General features: G+C 38.2%; 1 protein-coding gene across 6 annotated transcripts in view; it reads left to right on the plus strand.

The window, feature by feature from the left end:
- Positions 1-17,911, plus strand: part of Garem1 (GRB2 associated regulator of MAPK1 subtype 1) — a 150,778-nt gene that overhangs the window by 117,451 nt on the left and 15,416 nt on the right. For all 6 annotated transcript variants that reach the window (XM_048806386.1, XM_048806382.1, XM_048806383.1 and 3 more), the window contains one exon: positions 9,789-10,961. In XM_048806386.1, coding sequence (XP_048662343.1) covers positions 9,789-10,961 — 1,173 coding nt within the window. The remainder of the gene's footprint in view (positions 1-9,788; positions 10,962-17,911) is intronic.

The following is a 17,911-nucleotide window of genomic DNA, read 5'->3' on the forward strand; positions in this document are numbered from 1 at the left end:
ACAAAACAGTAAACACTTTATCTGAGATCATTTAATGGTAAAGGCGGGATTCAAACTCAACTTGTGGTTCAGTTAATAGTGTTAACTAATAGTATTGTGCCAATCAAATTCCAAAGCTATGGTTCTTTCCATTCATCTATACCCAAGATTATCAAACATTTTCTAGAAAAGGATAGAAAATAAATACGTCCGAGTTTGCAGACATACAGTCACTGTTACAACTGGTCAGCACTGCACTGTCAAGCAAAACATAGGCTGTTTGTAGCCATAGACTGTTCATAAACAAATGGGTGTGGCAGTAGCCTAATAAAGCCTTATTAACAAAATCAGGTGGTAGGCCGGATGTGGACTGTGGGCAGTCTTTTGCTGACCTCTGATCTACATATAGTGTTTAAGCTGAGTTGTTGCCTGACAGTAAGAATACACTGAAGTTAAAATGAAGAGCAGAATAATTCTTGGAGACCAAAGTGAAGAAAATAACTAAAGCCTTGAACACTAAAGATCCTGTAATAAAAGAAAGTAACCCCTCACATGTGCCAAGTGCTGGCATTTTAAAAAATGACTTATTAGTGGTAAAAAAAAAAAACAAACAAATAAAAACTCCAAGCTATATTCTTCAAAATGGTCAGAATTTTGAAAAGCAAAACCAAAAAAAAATCACAGAGGGGAGAACTAGATGCAGTGCGGTATACTGGTCTGATTCTGGAAAAGAAAAAAGGATACCAGTGGAGAAACTGGTGAAATCTAAAGAAAGCTGGTAGCCTACATATTGGACTGGTGTGGTAAACGTGTGGCTGTCACGGTAATTGTTAACAGGAACTGTCTTCCTACTTAGCGATTTGTTTTTGGCCAATCTGGAATTTTTTCAAGTAAACAGTTAAAATTTGCTCGTTTACTTACTTACATTCCTTAGACTTACTCCAGTATAGACACGTGGCATCCATGTCAGGGCCAGGTGAGTACCGAGTCTGAAAGTAAAATGGACTTTAAACCTTATCAGCATGAATTGCCATTAAAACAATATTTCGCTGTCATTTATGTACTTAATAATGACTCCTACAGAGAAATTCACTTCACCATGGAAACAGCAAAGCAGTTTGTTTTTTTATAGTATTAATGATGATTGACAAATTGCTTGTTGCAAAGATTAAAATTATACCCAGATGACCTAGAATGAGAAATTATTTACAAAGCATGTTCTACCTCATTTTCTAAACACTTAACAGGCAATTGCCACTCAGTAAGCATTATGAACACCATCAATTACTTTACCCCGCCACCTTTTATTAACATACAAGTTCAGTCTCAGGCTCTTGTATAAACCCGATACCTAAAGCTGATAAAGCATAATAAAGATGGCATAATAAAACTGTAGGCCAATCTCATCAGTGACTAAGATCTATAGATCATAGATCAAATACTATCAAAGGGAATTATGCAATGTGGTCTTAAGTATGCCATGTTGATGAACAGATTATTTCAAGTATGTAGAGTTATTTTAATGCATGGGAATCTGCTGTTATAAAAACAGTACACAAAGCTAAAAATAAGCATGACCATATTAATGGATACTGAAACAGCATTTGACTCAAAATTTTTAAAATTTTTGTAGAAATTTTTAGAAAATGAGAATTGTAAGATAACTTACTAATATGATAACATCTCCAACCAACATACTTCTTATAGTTTTATATAAAGATGCTGACTGTATTCACATTAAAATCTGAAAACAACATAAAAATACTCTCACCACCACCACTCGGTTGTGGAAGAGAAGGAATGAAAATTGAAAAGTTGGAGATAAATTCTCAAGAGAATCAACTGGAAAGGAAAAAAAAACTATTGAGTAAGATACTGGACATACAGAATAGCAATAACATTCAGTCACTGTGAATTGGGTTGGTAATGAGTACTAATTAGGGAAATAAAAAATCTAAATAAATTATGAGAATTATGTGCCTTTTTGGAAATACCATTCTAATGATGTCGCTTCTTGTCAAAACACCATGTGATTTAATACATTTCAAAGAAATTATCAACTCAAACCACAGACAAATGATTTTAAAGATCATATGGAAAAATAAGCCAGCGAAATACCTAAAACTTTCATGTCTTTTTTTTTTGCTTTCTTCTTTTCCATTTTTAAATAATTTAATCTTAAAGAATTATTACAAGAATAGTATGAAAATTCCCTGATCACTTGGCCACATTGATTTTTATCATGGTCTAGCTTTTCTACCTACACACACACACACACACACACACACACACACACACACGTGCATATATGTACATAGGTATCAGACTTATGGATCTTTTTCTGAATCATTTGACAATTAATTGAATACATTATGCCCTTTACCCCTTGATGTATTAAGTGTGTTTTACCTAAGAATAAGGGAAATTTTATTAGATGAACACAGTGCATTCAGCAAAGTTTCTCAGTTGTCCCAATAGTATACTTTATTCCATTGACTTTTCCTTTCTCTTTATTTCACTTTAGCCTGAAACAGTTCTTCAGCCTTTGTCTTTCATGGCATTCACATTTTGTTAAGAATACATACGAGGTGTTTTATTAGAATATTTCTCATTTTGTCTAATATTTTCTCATGATAGGATTTTATAATACAGTCTTGGCTGGAATGTTCCATGAGTTTGTGAGTATCTCAGGTTGTTGGTATACGTCACTTGAATGGTATTAAATTTGATCACCCTACCAAGGAGTTGTCTAATTTCTTTTCTATATTATTGACTTTTTCCTCCTTGCAGTGAATAAATATTCTGGGAGATTCTTTAAAGCCATGCATATCACTTGCATCTTAAAGAATTATTGCAAGAATAGTATGAAAAAATTTTTATACAAAAAAAACTAGCCTTTACTATGACAGTTACATCATCAAAATTTTCTAATCCTACCACTCCTCCTCCTTTCCACCATTTTTTCATTCATTAATCTTTTGGCTGTCAGTAGAGACTTAGACATTCCTATTTTATTCAGTAGATTATAATTCATTATGGTATGTTTATAGTGATGCCCAGTTTGTCCCAGATTTTGCCAGTGGGAGCCAATTCGGGCTGGCTCCTGTGTTCTCTTGACACATTACTTATAAGCACTTTACTTTCTGGCACAACAAAATGTTCCAAGCTCATCTTATGTCTCTCCTGCCCAACTGCTGGAATCAGTCATTTCTTCAAGGAGCCCCAGTTCCTTTTGATGGGGAGTGGTTTGGGCACTGAATTGGGGATACTAAGAGCCATAGCTTCTAGTAGCTTAGAAAGACAAAGATGTTATATGTGTATGTTCCAGTGTGTACAGTTTCTGAAAATTGTAAGTTAATATTGATACCCCACAGAGTTCTATCTTGCCTCTCCTGCCTTGTCCCATTTCACATTTCTGTTTCTTCTTCCCCAGTGAAAACTGTAACTTTCAACACATCAACACATTGACTCATTCCTTCATTCCTATGATACACATCCAGTTGACTCACACTCTACCATGTCCCTGTGAAAAACAGGTTTACTAACAGAAACACCATATTTATTGGTCTTTTTCCCCTACCAGCATTATGTTGCCAAAGGTAGTCTTCTGGCATGGGCACTATGTGGTCAGAGAATAAGGATTCCAAAGTTACTGGATTGTTCCTCCACTTCTGTTCCCAAAGTGGTTATTTTACTAATTTAAAATACAGTTTGAGTCATCTGTTTCCATTTGCATTCAGAGTTAAGTTTGTTTGTTTTTGAACATTGTAAAATTTTTTTGGCAGGAGGGTACCAGGGATTGAACTCGAGGGCGCTCGACCACTGAGCCACATCCCCAGCCCTATTTTTGTATTTTATTTAGAGACAGGATCTCACTGAGTTGCTTAGTACCTCACTTTTGCTGAGGCTGGCTTTGAACTCATGATCCTCCTGCCTCAGCTTCCCGAGCCGCTGGGATTAAAGACATGTCCCACCACACCCAGCTTGGTAATTTTTTAATATATATGTAGAACATCAATGTGGTTCTTTCCTCCCCTACCTCCTATAAGTAGCCATTTTCATTATTTTTTGCAGTATTTCTTTTTCTTCTTCTTTTTTTCTTTTTTTACAAAAACAGACAAAATACATACACGAATTTTCACTTTTTTCTTAAGAAAGCCACTGTATAGACTTTTTTGCTTTTTGCTTTTTTTCACTTAACCATATATTCTGTAAGTCATTTCACATCAATTCATTGCACTCATTATTCTCATTCTTTTTCACATGGGACCATTATATGTGTATATTGTAGTTTACTCAGTTAGTTTCCTGTATTTGGTTATTTGGATCAGTTCCTGTATTTTGCAAATATAAATAATGCTGTAGTGAATAACCCTGTACATGTATATTTTCATATTTATGGAAGATTATCATCAAGATAAATCATGAGAAGTAGGGTTGCTTGGTGGAGGGATAAATGTATGCATATTTAGGTTGAGTATTGCCAAATTCCCTACCACAGGGGTGTATCATGTTGCATTCCCACTAACTATGGCCAGGAGTTCTGGAGTGACCCCACAGCCTCATCAGTGTGGTAGATGAGAAATGGTATCTCAGTGTGATTCTAATTGACATTTCTCCTATTATGAGAACAGTCGAACATCTTTTCATAGATATGAAAGCTGGTGTGCCTCTTTAGTGAATTGGCTTTACATTTCTTTTGCTGGCTTTTCTACAGCATTTTTGGCCCTCATTTTTAAAAAGGTTCTTGTACATTGGGGATACTTGCTCTTTGTGCTATATTTTGCAGATGCTTTTTGTCAGTCAGTCGTTTAACTTTTGACTTTGCTTCTCTTGTTTCTGGCTATCCCAAAAATATTTTAGTCAGAAAAATCACAAGCGAGGGCTTTTGTTCTCAGATGTGGACATTTATGATAAAAGCATAGAATTTTAAGCAATATAATTATGATGGAAAAATAGATCACTAGGATAAATGACCTCAAAATAGATGCAAGTATATATAAACATAAAGTGTATGTATTTAATAAATTTAGCATAGATTAAAAAGTGACACTTCAAATCAGTGATGAAAGGGATGGTTATTTAGGAAGTATACCAGCCTTCAAACTGTTTAGAAATAAAGTTAAATCCCTACTTTAAACAGTCCACCAAAGAAAATTCAGTTAAATAAATTTAATAGTTAACAAATGAAACCTTCAAAGTACTAGGAGAAAATAGTAGTAATTATATAAGCATTTCTCAACTTCTCAACTCTCAACTGTTTAAGTTTTGAACTGAATAATTCTTTGCTATGGGAAGATAAAAAATTCAAAATGCAGACTTGACTTTTCAAATTAGTCAATATGAAATAAACTTACTCGAATTTGGGGAGATAGGTACTTTCATCAACTGATAAAAGTATAAATAAATATAACATTGAAATGCAATAGACAATACATGTTACACCTTTCCTGTATATACTTAGCTTTTGTCCGTGCGTTTTTACTTATGGTACCTTATCCTTTGGAAATAACTGGACTGTGAAAAAGTTCATTACTATACTAAATAATTGCTAAATATTGGAAAAACCCCATCTGTCCAATAATAAGAAACTGGTCAAAATAAATTAAGGCACATTCTTATATAATACATGTATATACATTCATATATGAATACATTATATATGAATTACACACACACATATATTATCACTGCTATAATCAATGAAGTATATATACATGGAAAATGGACAGATTGTAGTTAGAAACTCAGGTAATAAAATTATGTGTATAGGTATTTATCTCTGAAACAGTAGATACCATTTCTTTTTTTCTATTTATATAAAAATTTTGATAGATTATATGCAAGATAGTATAGAATTTTTAATTTTTGTATTTGTATTTCTGACTTTTCCACTGAACATGAATAGTTTAAATAATTAAAAAATTTTAATGGGGGCTGGAGTTGTGGCTCAGCAGTAGAGTGCTCACCTAGCACGTGAGAGGCCCTGGGTTCAATCCTCAGCACCACATATAAATAAATAAATAAATAAATAAATAAATAAGTTGTGTCCAGCTATAACTAGGAAATAAAGTATTAAAAGATTTTTAATGGAGGGTTGGGGATGTGGCTCAAGCAGTAACGTGCTCGCCTGGCATGCGCGGGGCACTGCGTTCGATCCTCAGCAGCACATAAAAATAAAATAAAGATGTTGTGTCCACCGAAAACTGAAAAATAAATATTAAAAATTCTGTCTCTCTTCTCTCTCTCTTTAAAAAAAATTTTAATGGAGAAATAAAACATTTTTTATGGGCTAGGATTGTAGCTCAGTGGTGGAGTGCTTGCCTAAGTAGCATAAATGAGACCCTGGGTTCTATCCTCAGCACCACATAAAAATAAAGACATTGAGACTGATACTTTCATTTTGTTGATGATTCTGGCATATCCAGTACGATAAACTTGACAGAAGGCAAGTGTGCTTCCAATTCTTGAAAATATTCAAGAAATAGGGAAGTTACAGACACCTATAGCTCCCCAATATAAAAGGCAATAATACCACTAGAGATCTAGGCAGAGCTTTTAGTCAGATAGAGATTATCAAAGTTAAGCAAAATCATAGTAGAAGGAAAACTATATGAAAGTAGAGAACCGGGGAAGAATCATCCCTGGAATATTTTAAATCTTACTCCGACTGACTTATTTTATATACAGGCATTATTACTAATAGAACTACTGTATATGCCTAACATATAATGGATACATCTGATGAACAGAAATTTATGAACATTTACATGTGGGATTGTATAATATCAATATTCTGGCCACTACAAGTCAGAAATAATTTAGAAACCTGAAGAAAAAAGAGAGATGTTTGAAAAGCAGATGCTCAAAAATTCCCTGTGAGACACCAGAACACTATCACCCAACTGAGCCTGTAGGCTGAGTCTTGACTGGGATTGTGGGAGCATCCAGTAGAGTCCAGCAGGAAGAAAAGATGGTGAGCCTCCTTAAGTTATCACATGTGCTTCAAGAACTACACACCAATGACACACACTGAGCCCATGCCAGGGAGTGCTCTACATGAAGGACAGGTGTGTCTTCTCTTGCATGACCCTCAGAGGTTTATAATGAGGGCAAGGTTGCCCACATCTGTCAGGTGAGTGTGGCACCTGACATGAGAACCAGAGGCTCCAGAAGCTGATATTGAGGGAGACAGAGAATCAAGATGCACACAACCCAGATTAAGGGGACAGGAGGGACTGAAACTCAGTCTTCACATCTGANCCTTCAAACTGTTTAGAAATAAAGTTAAATCCCTACTTTAAACAGTCCACCAAAGAAAATTCAGTTAAATAAATTTAATAGTTAACAAATGAAACCTTCAAAGTACTAGGAGAAAATAGTAGTAATTATATAAGCATTTCTCAACTTCTCAACTCTCAACTGTTTAAGTTTTGAACTGAATAATTCTTTGCTATGGGAAGATAAAAAATTCAAAATGCAGACTTGACTTTTCAAATTAGTCAATATGAAATAAACTTACTCGAATTTGGGGAGATAGGTACTTTCATCAACTGATAAAAGTATAAATAAATATAACATTGAAATGCAATAGACAATACATGTTACACCTTTCCTGTATATACTTAGCTTTTGTCCGTGCGTTTTTACTTATGGTACCTTATCCTTTGGAAATAACTGGACTGTGAAAAAGTTCATTACTATACTAAATAATTGCTAAATATTGGAAAAACCCCATCTGTCCAATAATAAGAAACTGGTCAAAATAAATTAAGGCACATTCTTATATAATACATGTATATACATTCATATATGAATACATTATATATGAATTACACACACACATATATTATCACTGCTATAATCAATGAAGTATATATACATGGAAAATGGACAGATTGTAGTTAGAAACTCAGGTAATAAAATTATGTGTATAGGTATTTATCTCTGAAACAGTAGATACCATTTCTTTTTTTCTATTTATATAAAAATTTTGATAGATTATATGCAAGATAGTATAGAATTTTTAATTTTTGTATTTGTATTTCTGACTTTTCCACTGAACATGAATAGTTTAAATAATTAAAAAATTTTAATGGGGGCTGGAGTTGTGGCTCAGCAGTAGAGTGCTCACCTAGCACGTGAGAGGCCCTGGGTTCAATCCTCAGCACCACATATAAATAAATAAATAAATAAATAAATAAATAAGTTGTGTCCAGCTATAACTAGGAAATAAAGTATTAAAAGATTTTTAATGGAGGGTTGGGGATGTGGCTCAAGCAGTAACGTGCTCGCCTGGCATGCGCGGGGCACTGCGTTCGATCCTCAGCAGCACATAAAAATAAAATAAAGATGTTGTGTCCACCGAAAACTGAAAAATAAATATTAAAAATTCTGTCTCTCTTCTCTCTCTCTTTAAAAAAAATTTTAATGGAGAAATAAAACATTTTTTATGGGCTAGGATTGTAGCTCAGTGGTGGAGTGCTTGCCTAAGTAGCATAAATGAGACCCTGGGTTCTATCCCCAGAACCACACATTTAAAAAAAAAAAAAAAAAAAAGAAGAAGTTTTTTTAATCCTTTGTCTCAATTCCAAATTTTTAAAAAGTTAGAAAATTTTTAAAAACAATAGTAAATTGTTAAATAATTAAAAAAAAAATCTGCAGTGGTGTTCATGAAGGAATTATTTACAACTAAGAAAGACAGATAATGTTCCATAATAATTTTGCATGTGTAAGGAGAAAAGGGGTATTTTTTTCTTTTATTATTTATATATGACAGCAGAATGCATTACAATTCTTATTACACATATAGAGCACAATTTTTCTTATCTCTGTTTACATACACAGTATATTCACATCAATTTGTGTCTTCATACCTTTACTTTAGATAACACATTCCACCATCATTAATGACCCCATGCATCCCCCTTCCCCTCCAACCCCGCTACCCTATCTAGAATTCATCTGTTCCTCCCATGCTCCCACTCCCTATCCCACTATGAATCAGCCTGCTTATATCAAAGAAAACATCTGGCATTTGGTTTTTTGGGATTGGCTGTCTTCACTTAGCATTATCTTCTCTATCTCCATCCATTTACCTGCAAATGCCATGAATTTTTCTCTTTTATTGCTGAGTAATATTCTATTGTGTATATATGCCACAACTTTTTTATCAATTCATCTATTGAAGGGCATCTAGGTTGGCTCCACAGTTTAGCTATTGTGAATTGTGCTGCTGTAAACATTGATGTGGCTGTGTCCCCGTATATGCTGTTTTTAAGTCCTTTGGGTATAGACCGAGAAAAGGGTTAGCTGGGTCAAATGGTGGTTCCATTCCCAATTTTCCAAGAAATCTCCATACTGCTTTCCATATTGGCTACACTAATTTGCAGTCCCAGCAGCAGTGTATGAGTGTACCTTTTCCCCCACATCCTCACCAACCCTTATTGTTGTTTATATGCATAATAGCTGCCATTCTGACTGAAGTGAGATGAAATCTGAAGAGTGGTTTTGATTTGCATTTCTCTGATTGCTAGTGATGATGAACAGAAAAGGGGTATTTTTAAAAATATAAACCAATATTATCTTGGTGAAAAGTGGTACTTGTTAATCATCTAAATATTGACCATCCAAAAATGAAATTACAAAACATTATAAAGGAAATTGTCTAAATTTAGTATTAAAGCACAGTGTTTCGTGTGTGAGTGTGTGTGTGCGCGCGCGTGTGTGTTTGTATCATGATAAAAGATTCTTTACTTATTTGTGTGAATATACTAAAGAAAACCAACCTGAAATTTTATTTGTCATAGGTGGCTTCAGGAGAGTGCAATGAGGACACTGAAGTTTACAACATCACCCTGTGTACTGGGGATGAACTCACTCTAATGGGTCAGGCAGAAATCCTTTATGCAAAGACTTTCAAGGAAAAGTCACGACTTAACACAATCTTCAAAAAGATTGGGAAGCTCAATTCCATCAGCAAACTAGGAAAAGGCAAAATGCCATGCCTCATTTGCATGAATCACAGGACCAACGAAAGCATCAGCCTTCCATTCCAGTGCAAGGGCAGATTCAGCACCCGAAGCCCCCTGGAGCTTCAGATGCAGGAAGGGGAACACACCATCCGCAACATCGTGGAGAAAACCAGGCTTCCTGTGAATGTGACTGTCCCAAGTCCTCCGCCCAGAAACCCATACGACCTTCACTTCATCCGAGAGGGGCACCGCTACAAGTTTGTGAACATCCAGACCAAGACGGTGGTGGTTTGCTGCGTGCTGCGGAACAACAAGATCCTCCCCATGCACTTCCCTTTGCACTTGACCGTCCCCAAGTTCAGCCTCCCAGAACACCTGGTAAAGGGAGAGGTATGGCCTGAAACCCTGGTCCATCACTGGCTGGGTATCTGCCAAGAGCAGTTTGACATTGATGAGTATTCACGGGCTGTCCGGGATGTGAAGACAGACTGGAATGAGGACTGCAAGAGCCCCAAGAAGGGCCGGTGCTCTGGCCACAACCACGTGCCCAATTCCCTCAGCTATGCCCGGGATGAGCTCACCCAGTCCTTCCACCGGCTCTCAGTCTGTGTGTATGGCAACAATCTCCATGGCAACAGTGAAGTGAACCTTCATGGCTGCAGGGACCTGGGGGGAGACTGGGCCCCCTTTCCTCATGACATCCTGCCCTATCAGGACTCCGGTGACAGTGGGAGTGACTACCTTTTCCCAGAAGCTACCGAAGAATCAGCAGGTGTCCCAGGGAAGTCAGAACTTCCTTATGAAGAGCTGTGGCTGGAGGAAGGCAAGCCCATCCGTCAGCCTCTCACTCGCTCTCTGAGTGAGAAGAGCAGATGTGACCCGTCGAGAGGATCTGCCCGGTCCAAATGCGCAACTTCTCCTCTTCCTGTCCCTGAGACTCTGGGAGCCACAATGAAGTCTTCAGAAATTGCCCTACCTCCACCTCCAGTGCCTCCCAAGTCTGAAGCCGTAAGTTGTTCCTGTTTGTGATTGGTGTGCTGCTCTCCATGTCTCTCTGCATGGTCATCTACTCATTCATTTTCTTTAAAAAAGGAAAACTTCCCAACGGAAGGTGATCAGAATGAACAAATTTGTTTGACTTGGCATGAAATATAGTTGTTAGTCAGATCATCTCACTAGTTAAAGTTGTACTCGGTGTTGGATGAAAAATTCTCCACAAGTTTTTCATGGGAGGCTGAGGCAGGAGGATCACAAGTTCAAAGCCAGCCTCGAGCGAAAGCAAGGTGCTAGGCAGCTCAGTGAGACCCTGTCCCTAAATCAAATACAAAATAGGATTGGGGATGTGGCTTAATGGCCAAGTGCCTCTGAGTTCAATCCCCAGTACCCACCCCACCCCACGCGACCCCCACAAAAGAAGGAGACATTTAAAACTTTCGCTGCTGTCTAGAAAACAGATTATGGGGAGGAGAGAGTAGAAGCTAGGAGACCAGGGAAGAGACAGTTAAAGTGACAGAGGTATGAGGTGATGATGTCTGGCCCAGAGCAGCTGGTTCAGTGGGTGGCAGGGAGAGATGAGCTGCATTGGAATATGGCTCAGAGGTAGGCCAGCATGTTCACTGATGAAGCAGCTGTGGGAAAGAAGGAGAGCAGCAAACCCCTAGCTTCTATTGTAGTCAGCTTTTTCTCTGCTGCGACTAAAAGACCCGACCAGCACAATTGTAGAGGAGGAAAGGTTTATTTGAGGGCTCACGGTTTCAGAGGTCTTAGTCCATAGAAGGCTGGCTCCATTCCTTGTGGCTCAAGGTGAGGCAGAACAACATGGTGGGAGAGTGTGGCAGAGGGAACCAGCTTACATGATGATAAGAAAGCAAGAGAGAGAGAGAGAGACCCCACTCTCCAGATACAAAATATATACCCCATAGCCACGCCCCCCACGGAACCACGTCTACCAGCCACACCCCACCTGCCTGCAGTTACCATGTAGTTAATCCCACAGGGATTAATTCACTTTTTAGGTTAAGAATATAACCCAGTACTTGCATTATCTCACACGTGAGTTTTGGGGGGACACCACATCTAAACTATACTAGATTCTTAACCATAGCAACAGAGTAGATACTTGTCATGTACAGTACAGGAAAGATTGAAAGAGGAGAACATTGATTGGAGGCAAAGGGGAATCAGGAGGTGTTGGCATCCCTCATGACTCTTCTGTATCTCTGAAACTGCACTGAGATCAATGCATGGGGGTGTGCACACTGGAACCAGGTGATTCTAAACACCTTAAGCATAACTCAGAGCTTGGTGGGGCTGGGGGTGTAGCTCAGTGGTGGAATGCATGGTTATCAGGCATAAGAACCCCAGGTTCAATTCTCAACACCCACAAAAGAGGGGGTTCAGTACAAACAGGAAAAAGACTCTTCTGTTTTGATCATGTTTTTGACTGACAGCCACTCTGAACCTCCACTACTCATTTTTGATCACTGAATTTCATTTTATCTGAAGGGAGGAGTACTAGAGGCACTAGGTATAATTCTGTTCATGTATTTGACAATATCTATTACAGTGGTTTCCTTTATTCTAGCTCTAACAAAATCTTTTTTTAAAAAAAAATGTTACATAAATCCCGATATATTATAAGAATTAAACTTAAAACCCACCTGACTTAAGCACAGATTGAGAAAAGGCAGTCTTTTTTGTGTCCCCACCCACTCTCTTCCCCCACAGGTGTCTTGGGACAGCTCTCTGGACCCCTAGGCTGTGCAGAACCCAGTTTCCAAACCATGGAATTACTTGATTAGATGTTAGGAATACCTAGTCTAGTAAAACCTAGACTCTGAGCCCCTGGGACCTTTTAATTTTATGGAGAAGGTAACAGACAAAAAGAGATGACTGTTATACAGGTTAAAAGAGAAACAATTTTTAAAGAGAGGGACACAGTGTGTGTGTGTGGGAATTCAGAGGACAGAAAGAAACTTGTAATTGGAAATGAAATAAAGAAGCCTTCATGGGGATTCTGATATTTTAGTGAGTTTAGAGCATATACATAGATTGAAAGAGCAGAGAGATGAGAAAGCAGAACATTTCGAGTAAAGAGTGAGCAAGGGTATGAGAGCTGGGATGCTTAAGCCCATGAGGGAATTAAGTTCTATTGAATAGTGTTGGCTAGGTCCAATAGGGTTAGATAAGGTTGGGTAGGGTTGGATAAGGTGGGTAAGTTTGGATAGGGTTGGATAAGGTTGGATAGAGTTAGATAAGGTTGGGAAGGGTTGGATAAGTTTGGACAGGGTTGGATAGATTAGATGGAGTTGAATAAGTTTGGATAGGGAGCATGAAGGGCAGCAGTGACTGACAGGCTGGAGCCAGGACATAGACAGCCCTGAATGTTGGGCAGTAGTTCATGCCAGGTGCTCTGCTTCTCTGTCCATACAGAGCCTTCGCTTCTCCAAAGTTTTCTCAAGAGAGAATCCACTTCTGGCTCCCAGAAACTGCAGGTCTGGACTTTCCCATGCTCCTTTTAGGATCTTCCAGGGACCCTAAGGCACAAGCACAGAGATCCTTGTATTCATTAGAGATCATGGAATATTTGGGGAACTCTTGGTAGAACTAAGGTCCTCAATCCTTGTATTCATGTCAGAGGTCCCCTGATGGAGACTCCAAAAGACAGGTAAAAAGTAAAGGGACCCCCTCCTAGCAAGCACTGTAATACCTTTAATGGCATGGAAATCCAGCTTATGTAGTTGATGTTATGTGAAGGTTGAGACTTTGATCTTTATTAGGAACATGACAGTGTGAGCTTTTCCTACTGAATCTTGGTCCTCCCTGGCGTGTTGTGGGCCTCATATTTGTTGACTGACTGATGTCCTCATCCAAGGTGGTCCCACCCAGGATCATTTACGTAGTCAAGTCTAGAGGTAGGAAATTAGCATCACTTGTTTTTTCAGTGGCTGATGAAAGAGGAGTAAGAACATAAATATTAAGAAGTCCAATCTTGACCTTGGTGCTAAAAGAAAAACAACTAGAGTTAAATTTGAAACTGATGCAGATTTCATAGGAAAAGAAAAGATTTTAGTCCCCAGTCTAAACTGTAATTTCTTATGATGTAAGAGAATCTTTTCAGATTATGTCCAGTGTTTATAAAACACTATAAACATAAAATTTTTTATAAACACCTGAAATCATTTAATTTATTTTTAAAGAAAAAAAAATGAAGCATTTTAAATTAAGTCATATTTTTTATAGGTTCTGTGACCATGAAATGAATTTTCCATTTTTAGGATATGTGTGGGATCCAGAGAACGTCATAATTGTTAGATGTGGCTTCGGCTTGTAATTTTCAAAAGGGAACTTTAATGGGGCATAAATTCAAGTGCTCCCACAGAATTAAATAAAGAATCTGCCTCGGATAGTTAGAATGCAGTGAGTCCTAGAAGAGACAGGCCTGTGTCTAACAGCCATCTCACCCAATAAATAAAGATAGTGGTGAGCTTTCAAGTGAGGCTGGGGGATATCACCTGGGAAGAGGACAACTCCCACCCAGGTCCTTAGGAAGAGAAGGTGCTGGTGCAATGAAGAGTCAGAGAAGAGGTGTCTTTCTTTCATCGTAAGTCTGCATAGCTGGCGACTGGTGAATGAACCGCCTCCTCAACCCAGCCACATGCTTACAATCTGGAGGCTCCCTGGCTGTGCAGAGGTGTTGGCTCCTGTCTCCCGGCTCCTCAACTCTTCACTTTCCACTCCAGCATCCTAAGTTGTGACATGTTTATGCTCCCTCCCCAGCAGATTTTGATGGGTTTTGTTTCTTCCTGTGAAAGTGAGAATGAATCTCCATCATGCTTGCCGTTTCCCACAGCGCAGCGTGCTGCAGCCCTGGCGGGTCTGCATGGTTCTCCAGAACGCCTTCCCACTCACATCTTACACAGGGAAGCTAGGCTGCAGAGCCAGAGCACCCTTAGTGGCAGAGGAATTGTTTGAGCCCTGTTAATGTATTTGGTTCACCACCTTGTATCCGTGGCTCTTTGGGATTACACACTGGTCTCTTGTGTGCTTGTAAACGCTGTTTAATATAGATTTTTTTTTTTAGAGAAAGCTCTGCCACTCACCTCTCTGTAATATGAGAAGGTATTTCCTTCCTAACAGGAATGTCCTAGGGAAAAATAAACAGTTTTTGGTTCCAGGGGTAGAAGGGACACAGCCACTTGTATCCCCAGACCTGCTGGGGCAGATGGCAGGGTGAGGGAGCATGCCCAGCTCACTAAGTGTTGGCATTGCCTCTTCAAAATTTTGCAAGGAGCCCCCAGACTGGAATACCTGACAATCCCCCTTAAGTGGATTATCCTTATTGATCCATGTATTTATTCTAAATACAGCCTCCATTTCATAATATTGTGGGCCTTTATTCATCATTTTAATTTCTAGGTATTGACTGATATGTCTAAAACATTTACCCAGATATACTCTATAAGTGACAGTCTTCAGAATCTTTCTTTTTCCCCCCTTCTCTCTTGAGAAAATGTCATTTTGGAGAGCAGTGATGGGAACACTTTATACTACATGAAACTGCATGAAATTCTAAAAATAAAATGACTGCCAGAGTGCTGTGGTCTATGCAGTGAATTGCAAATGGTTATCAAAACTGTAGGTTGCAGTTCTTCTAAAGCCATTTGGGCAGCAGTATTCTACCAGGGACCCCAAATGCCAGTGATCAGTGTCCTCCATCTCTGGTAACAGGAATAATTATATTCACCTGTGGTTGGTTTTTGCCATTACAGTGATACCTGAGGCTGATGAAAGGAAATTTATAAAAGGGGCTCTAGGCTGCAAACCACTCGTGTCAACCAAGTTACACTGCAATATTGATGAGTTTGTTAACCTTTGTGATTGATGACAATGATGCCCTATGGTGTATGAGAAACAGGGCATAGGTACTGAGCTCTGAGATAAATTGATAGCATATATTCCTTATTAGGAGGCTGGAAGTCCATCATAAATAAAGTTCCCTTGATGAAGCACATTGTGTTATTGGAGTTTGAGAAAAATAAGACTCAAAGGATGAATATAATGAATATAATACCAGATTGAAAAGGCCTAGTCCAGAAGGTACTGGAAAACACTGATTTAACATAAGTTAGAGGTCCTGAGTCTGCCCCACAGGCTGAACAACTGATGGAAAAATGGAAGGAGTTACCATGTCTCCTGGGAGTCTTCATTTCCCATCTTAGTGGAATGAAGGAGAGAAATAGTCCACCGTATTAGGAGATAAAGCATTACATGCAGGTAGTTTTGTCTGAGAGCCACATGTGGATTAGAATTCTCACTCTGCCTCTTAGCAGTTTTATACCTGGGGCAAAATATTTAACCTCCCTGGGTCAGTTCCTGTGGGGATAATAACTTCTTCACTGCATTATTGTATTATACAAAGTCTTGGCACTTTTCCCTGGCACTTGGTAAGCATTAAATAAAGAGTAGCAATAATTTAATATAGGATGGATTCCAGCGTAGGGCCTGATAGAAAGTGATTTTTTAGAGGCCCTCTATCCTTCCTTGACTAAGAGATGGAGAGAAGAGGTCACCGTTTTAGATTCATAAGGCCCTAACAAGAGCCAGAAGCTTCTTAGAGATGAGCATATCCACCTACTAGTGGATCAGCAGAGGCGTCCTTGACACTCAGACAGGGTCCTCTAGTCCTCACATCCCCCCCTAAATTGTGGTAGTTTCATATTTGATAGATACTACAAAAACGTAGTTGATTTTCAAAAGAGAACCTTTTCATCTGACTTCTAAACTCTATTTGATAGCATAAGGTTATGTTACTGTTACCTGGCTGTGATGTCATCATAAATTTTGTAATCATCACAAACCAAAAAAAAGAGCTACAGAACTGTTTAACATCCTGTGGATCCCATGACCTGTATTCAATCCTGTATTCAATTGGGGAGTTAGAGGATTTGAAGAGCTATAGGGTGCCTGAAGGCTTCAAACAAGTGTCAAGAAACTATTCCCAGGCAAAGCTGGATAGCCATGTTTAAAGCTGAGAAGTTGCCGGGGTAACTTCATTCCTTGGGCATGGGTAACCCTGGACAAGTCTGTCACATAGTATTTGAGCCTCATGTGACTACCCAAGCTAAAAAAGCTCTATGAAAAAGTTTGTTTATAAGCTGAGGGAAGCAACTATGAAGGCTAATTGTATTCCGAATTTTTATTTTTACTTTGTCTTTGGGCTCTTTCAAATATTAATATTTTAAAAAGGCACTAACAGACAGGTTCTCTTAAATAAATCTGGTGTATTAATATTCAAGTTTAGATACTGAAAAGATTAATATGGAAGTGATGGGGCCTGGCATGTGGCTTAGTGGTAGAGCACGTGCTTAGTGTGCAAGAGGCCCTGGGTTCAATTCCCCAGCACTGCAAAGGGGGAAAGAAAAAAAAAAGGTACAAAAGCAATTATTTACTTCTCAAAATAACTGCTCTACAAAAACATTCACTCAAGATTCCACTAATTAATGAGGTCTCGTAGGGCTTTTGACATTTAATTAATTTTAATTACAACTTTTGAAGAGTACTCTGTAAGCAAGCCCTACCTGTGTTCCCTTTGTTAATTGAAATAAGGCCTCAATTATTATTGTGTTTTGATAATTTCGAAATTAATTGCCTTCCGTTTCATGTAGGTTGCTTTTAAATGAAACCTTCTTGGCCAAGCATTTTGTTTTCTTGGGTGTCCATGGAAAATCTCAATGACTCAAATGTTAATGAAGATAATTGTAATATTCTGTTGGATAAGTCTCATTTCAGATCTCCGCTTTTAGGATACAATACTATTTAAGTTGTCTGTTGTGTCTTAAACTTTTACTATACTCTTTACTCAGGGAAAGTCTTTCCCCAAAGGTGTGTACTTTATCCAGAGTCCATGGAAGCACCCTAGATTTTAATCAGGAGCTTTTTTTTTTTTTTTTTTTTTT

The sequence above is a fragment of the Marmota marmota genome, unplaced genomic scaffold (genome assembly GCF_001458135.2).
Source record: "Marmota marmota marmota unplaced genomic scaffold, marMar, whole genome shotgun sequence".
Taxonomy (NCBI): Eukaryota; Metazoa; Chordata; class Mammalia; order Rodentia; family Sciuridae; genus Marmota; species Marmota marmota.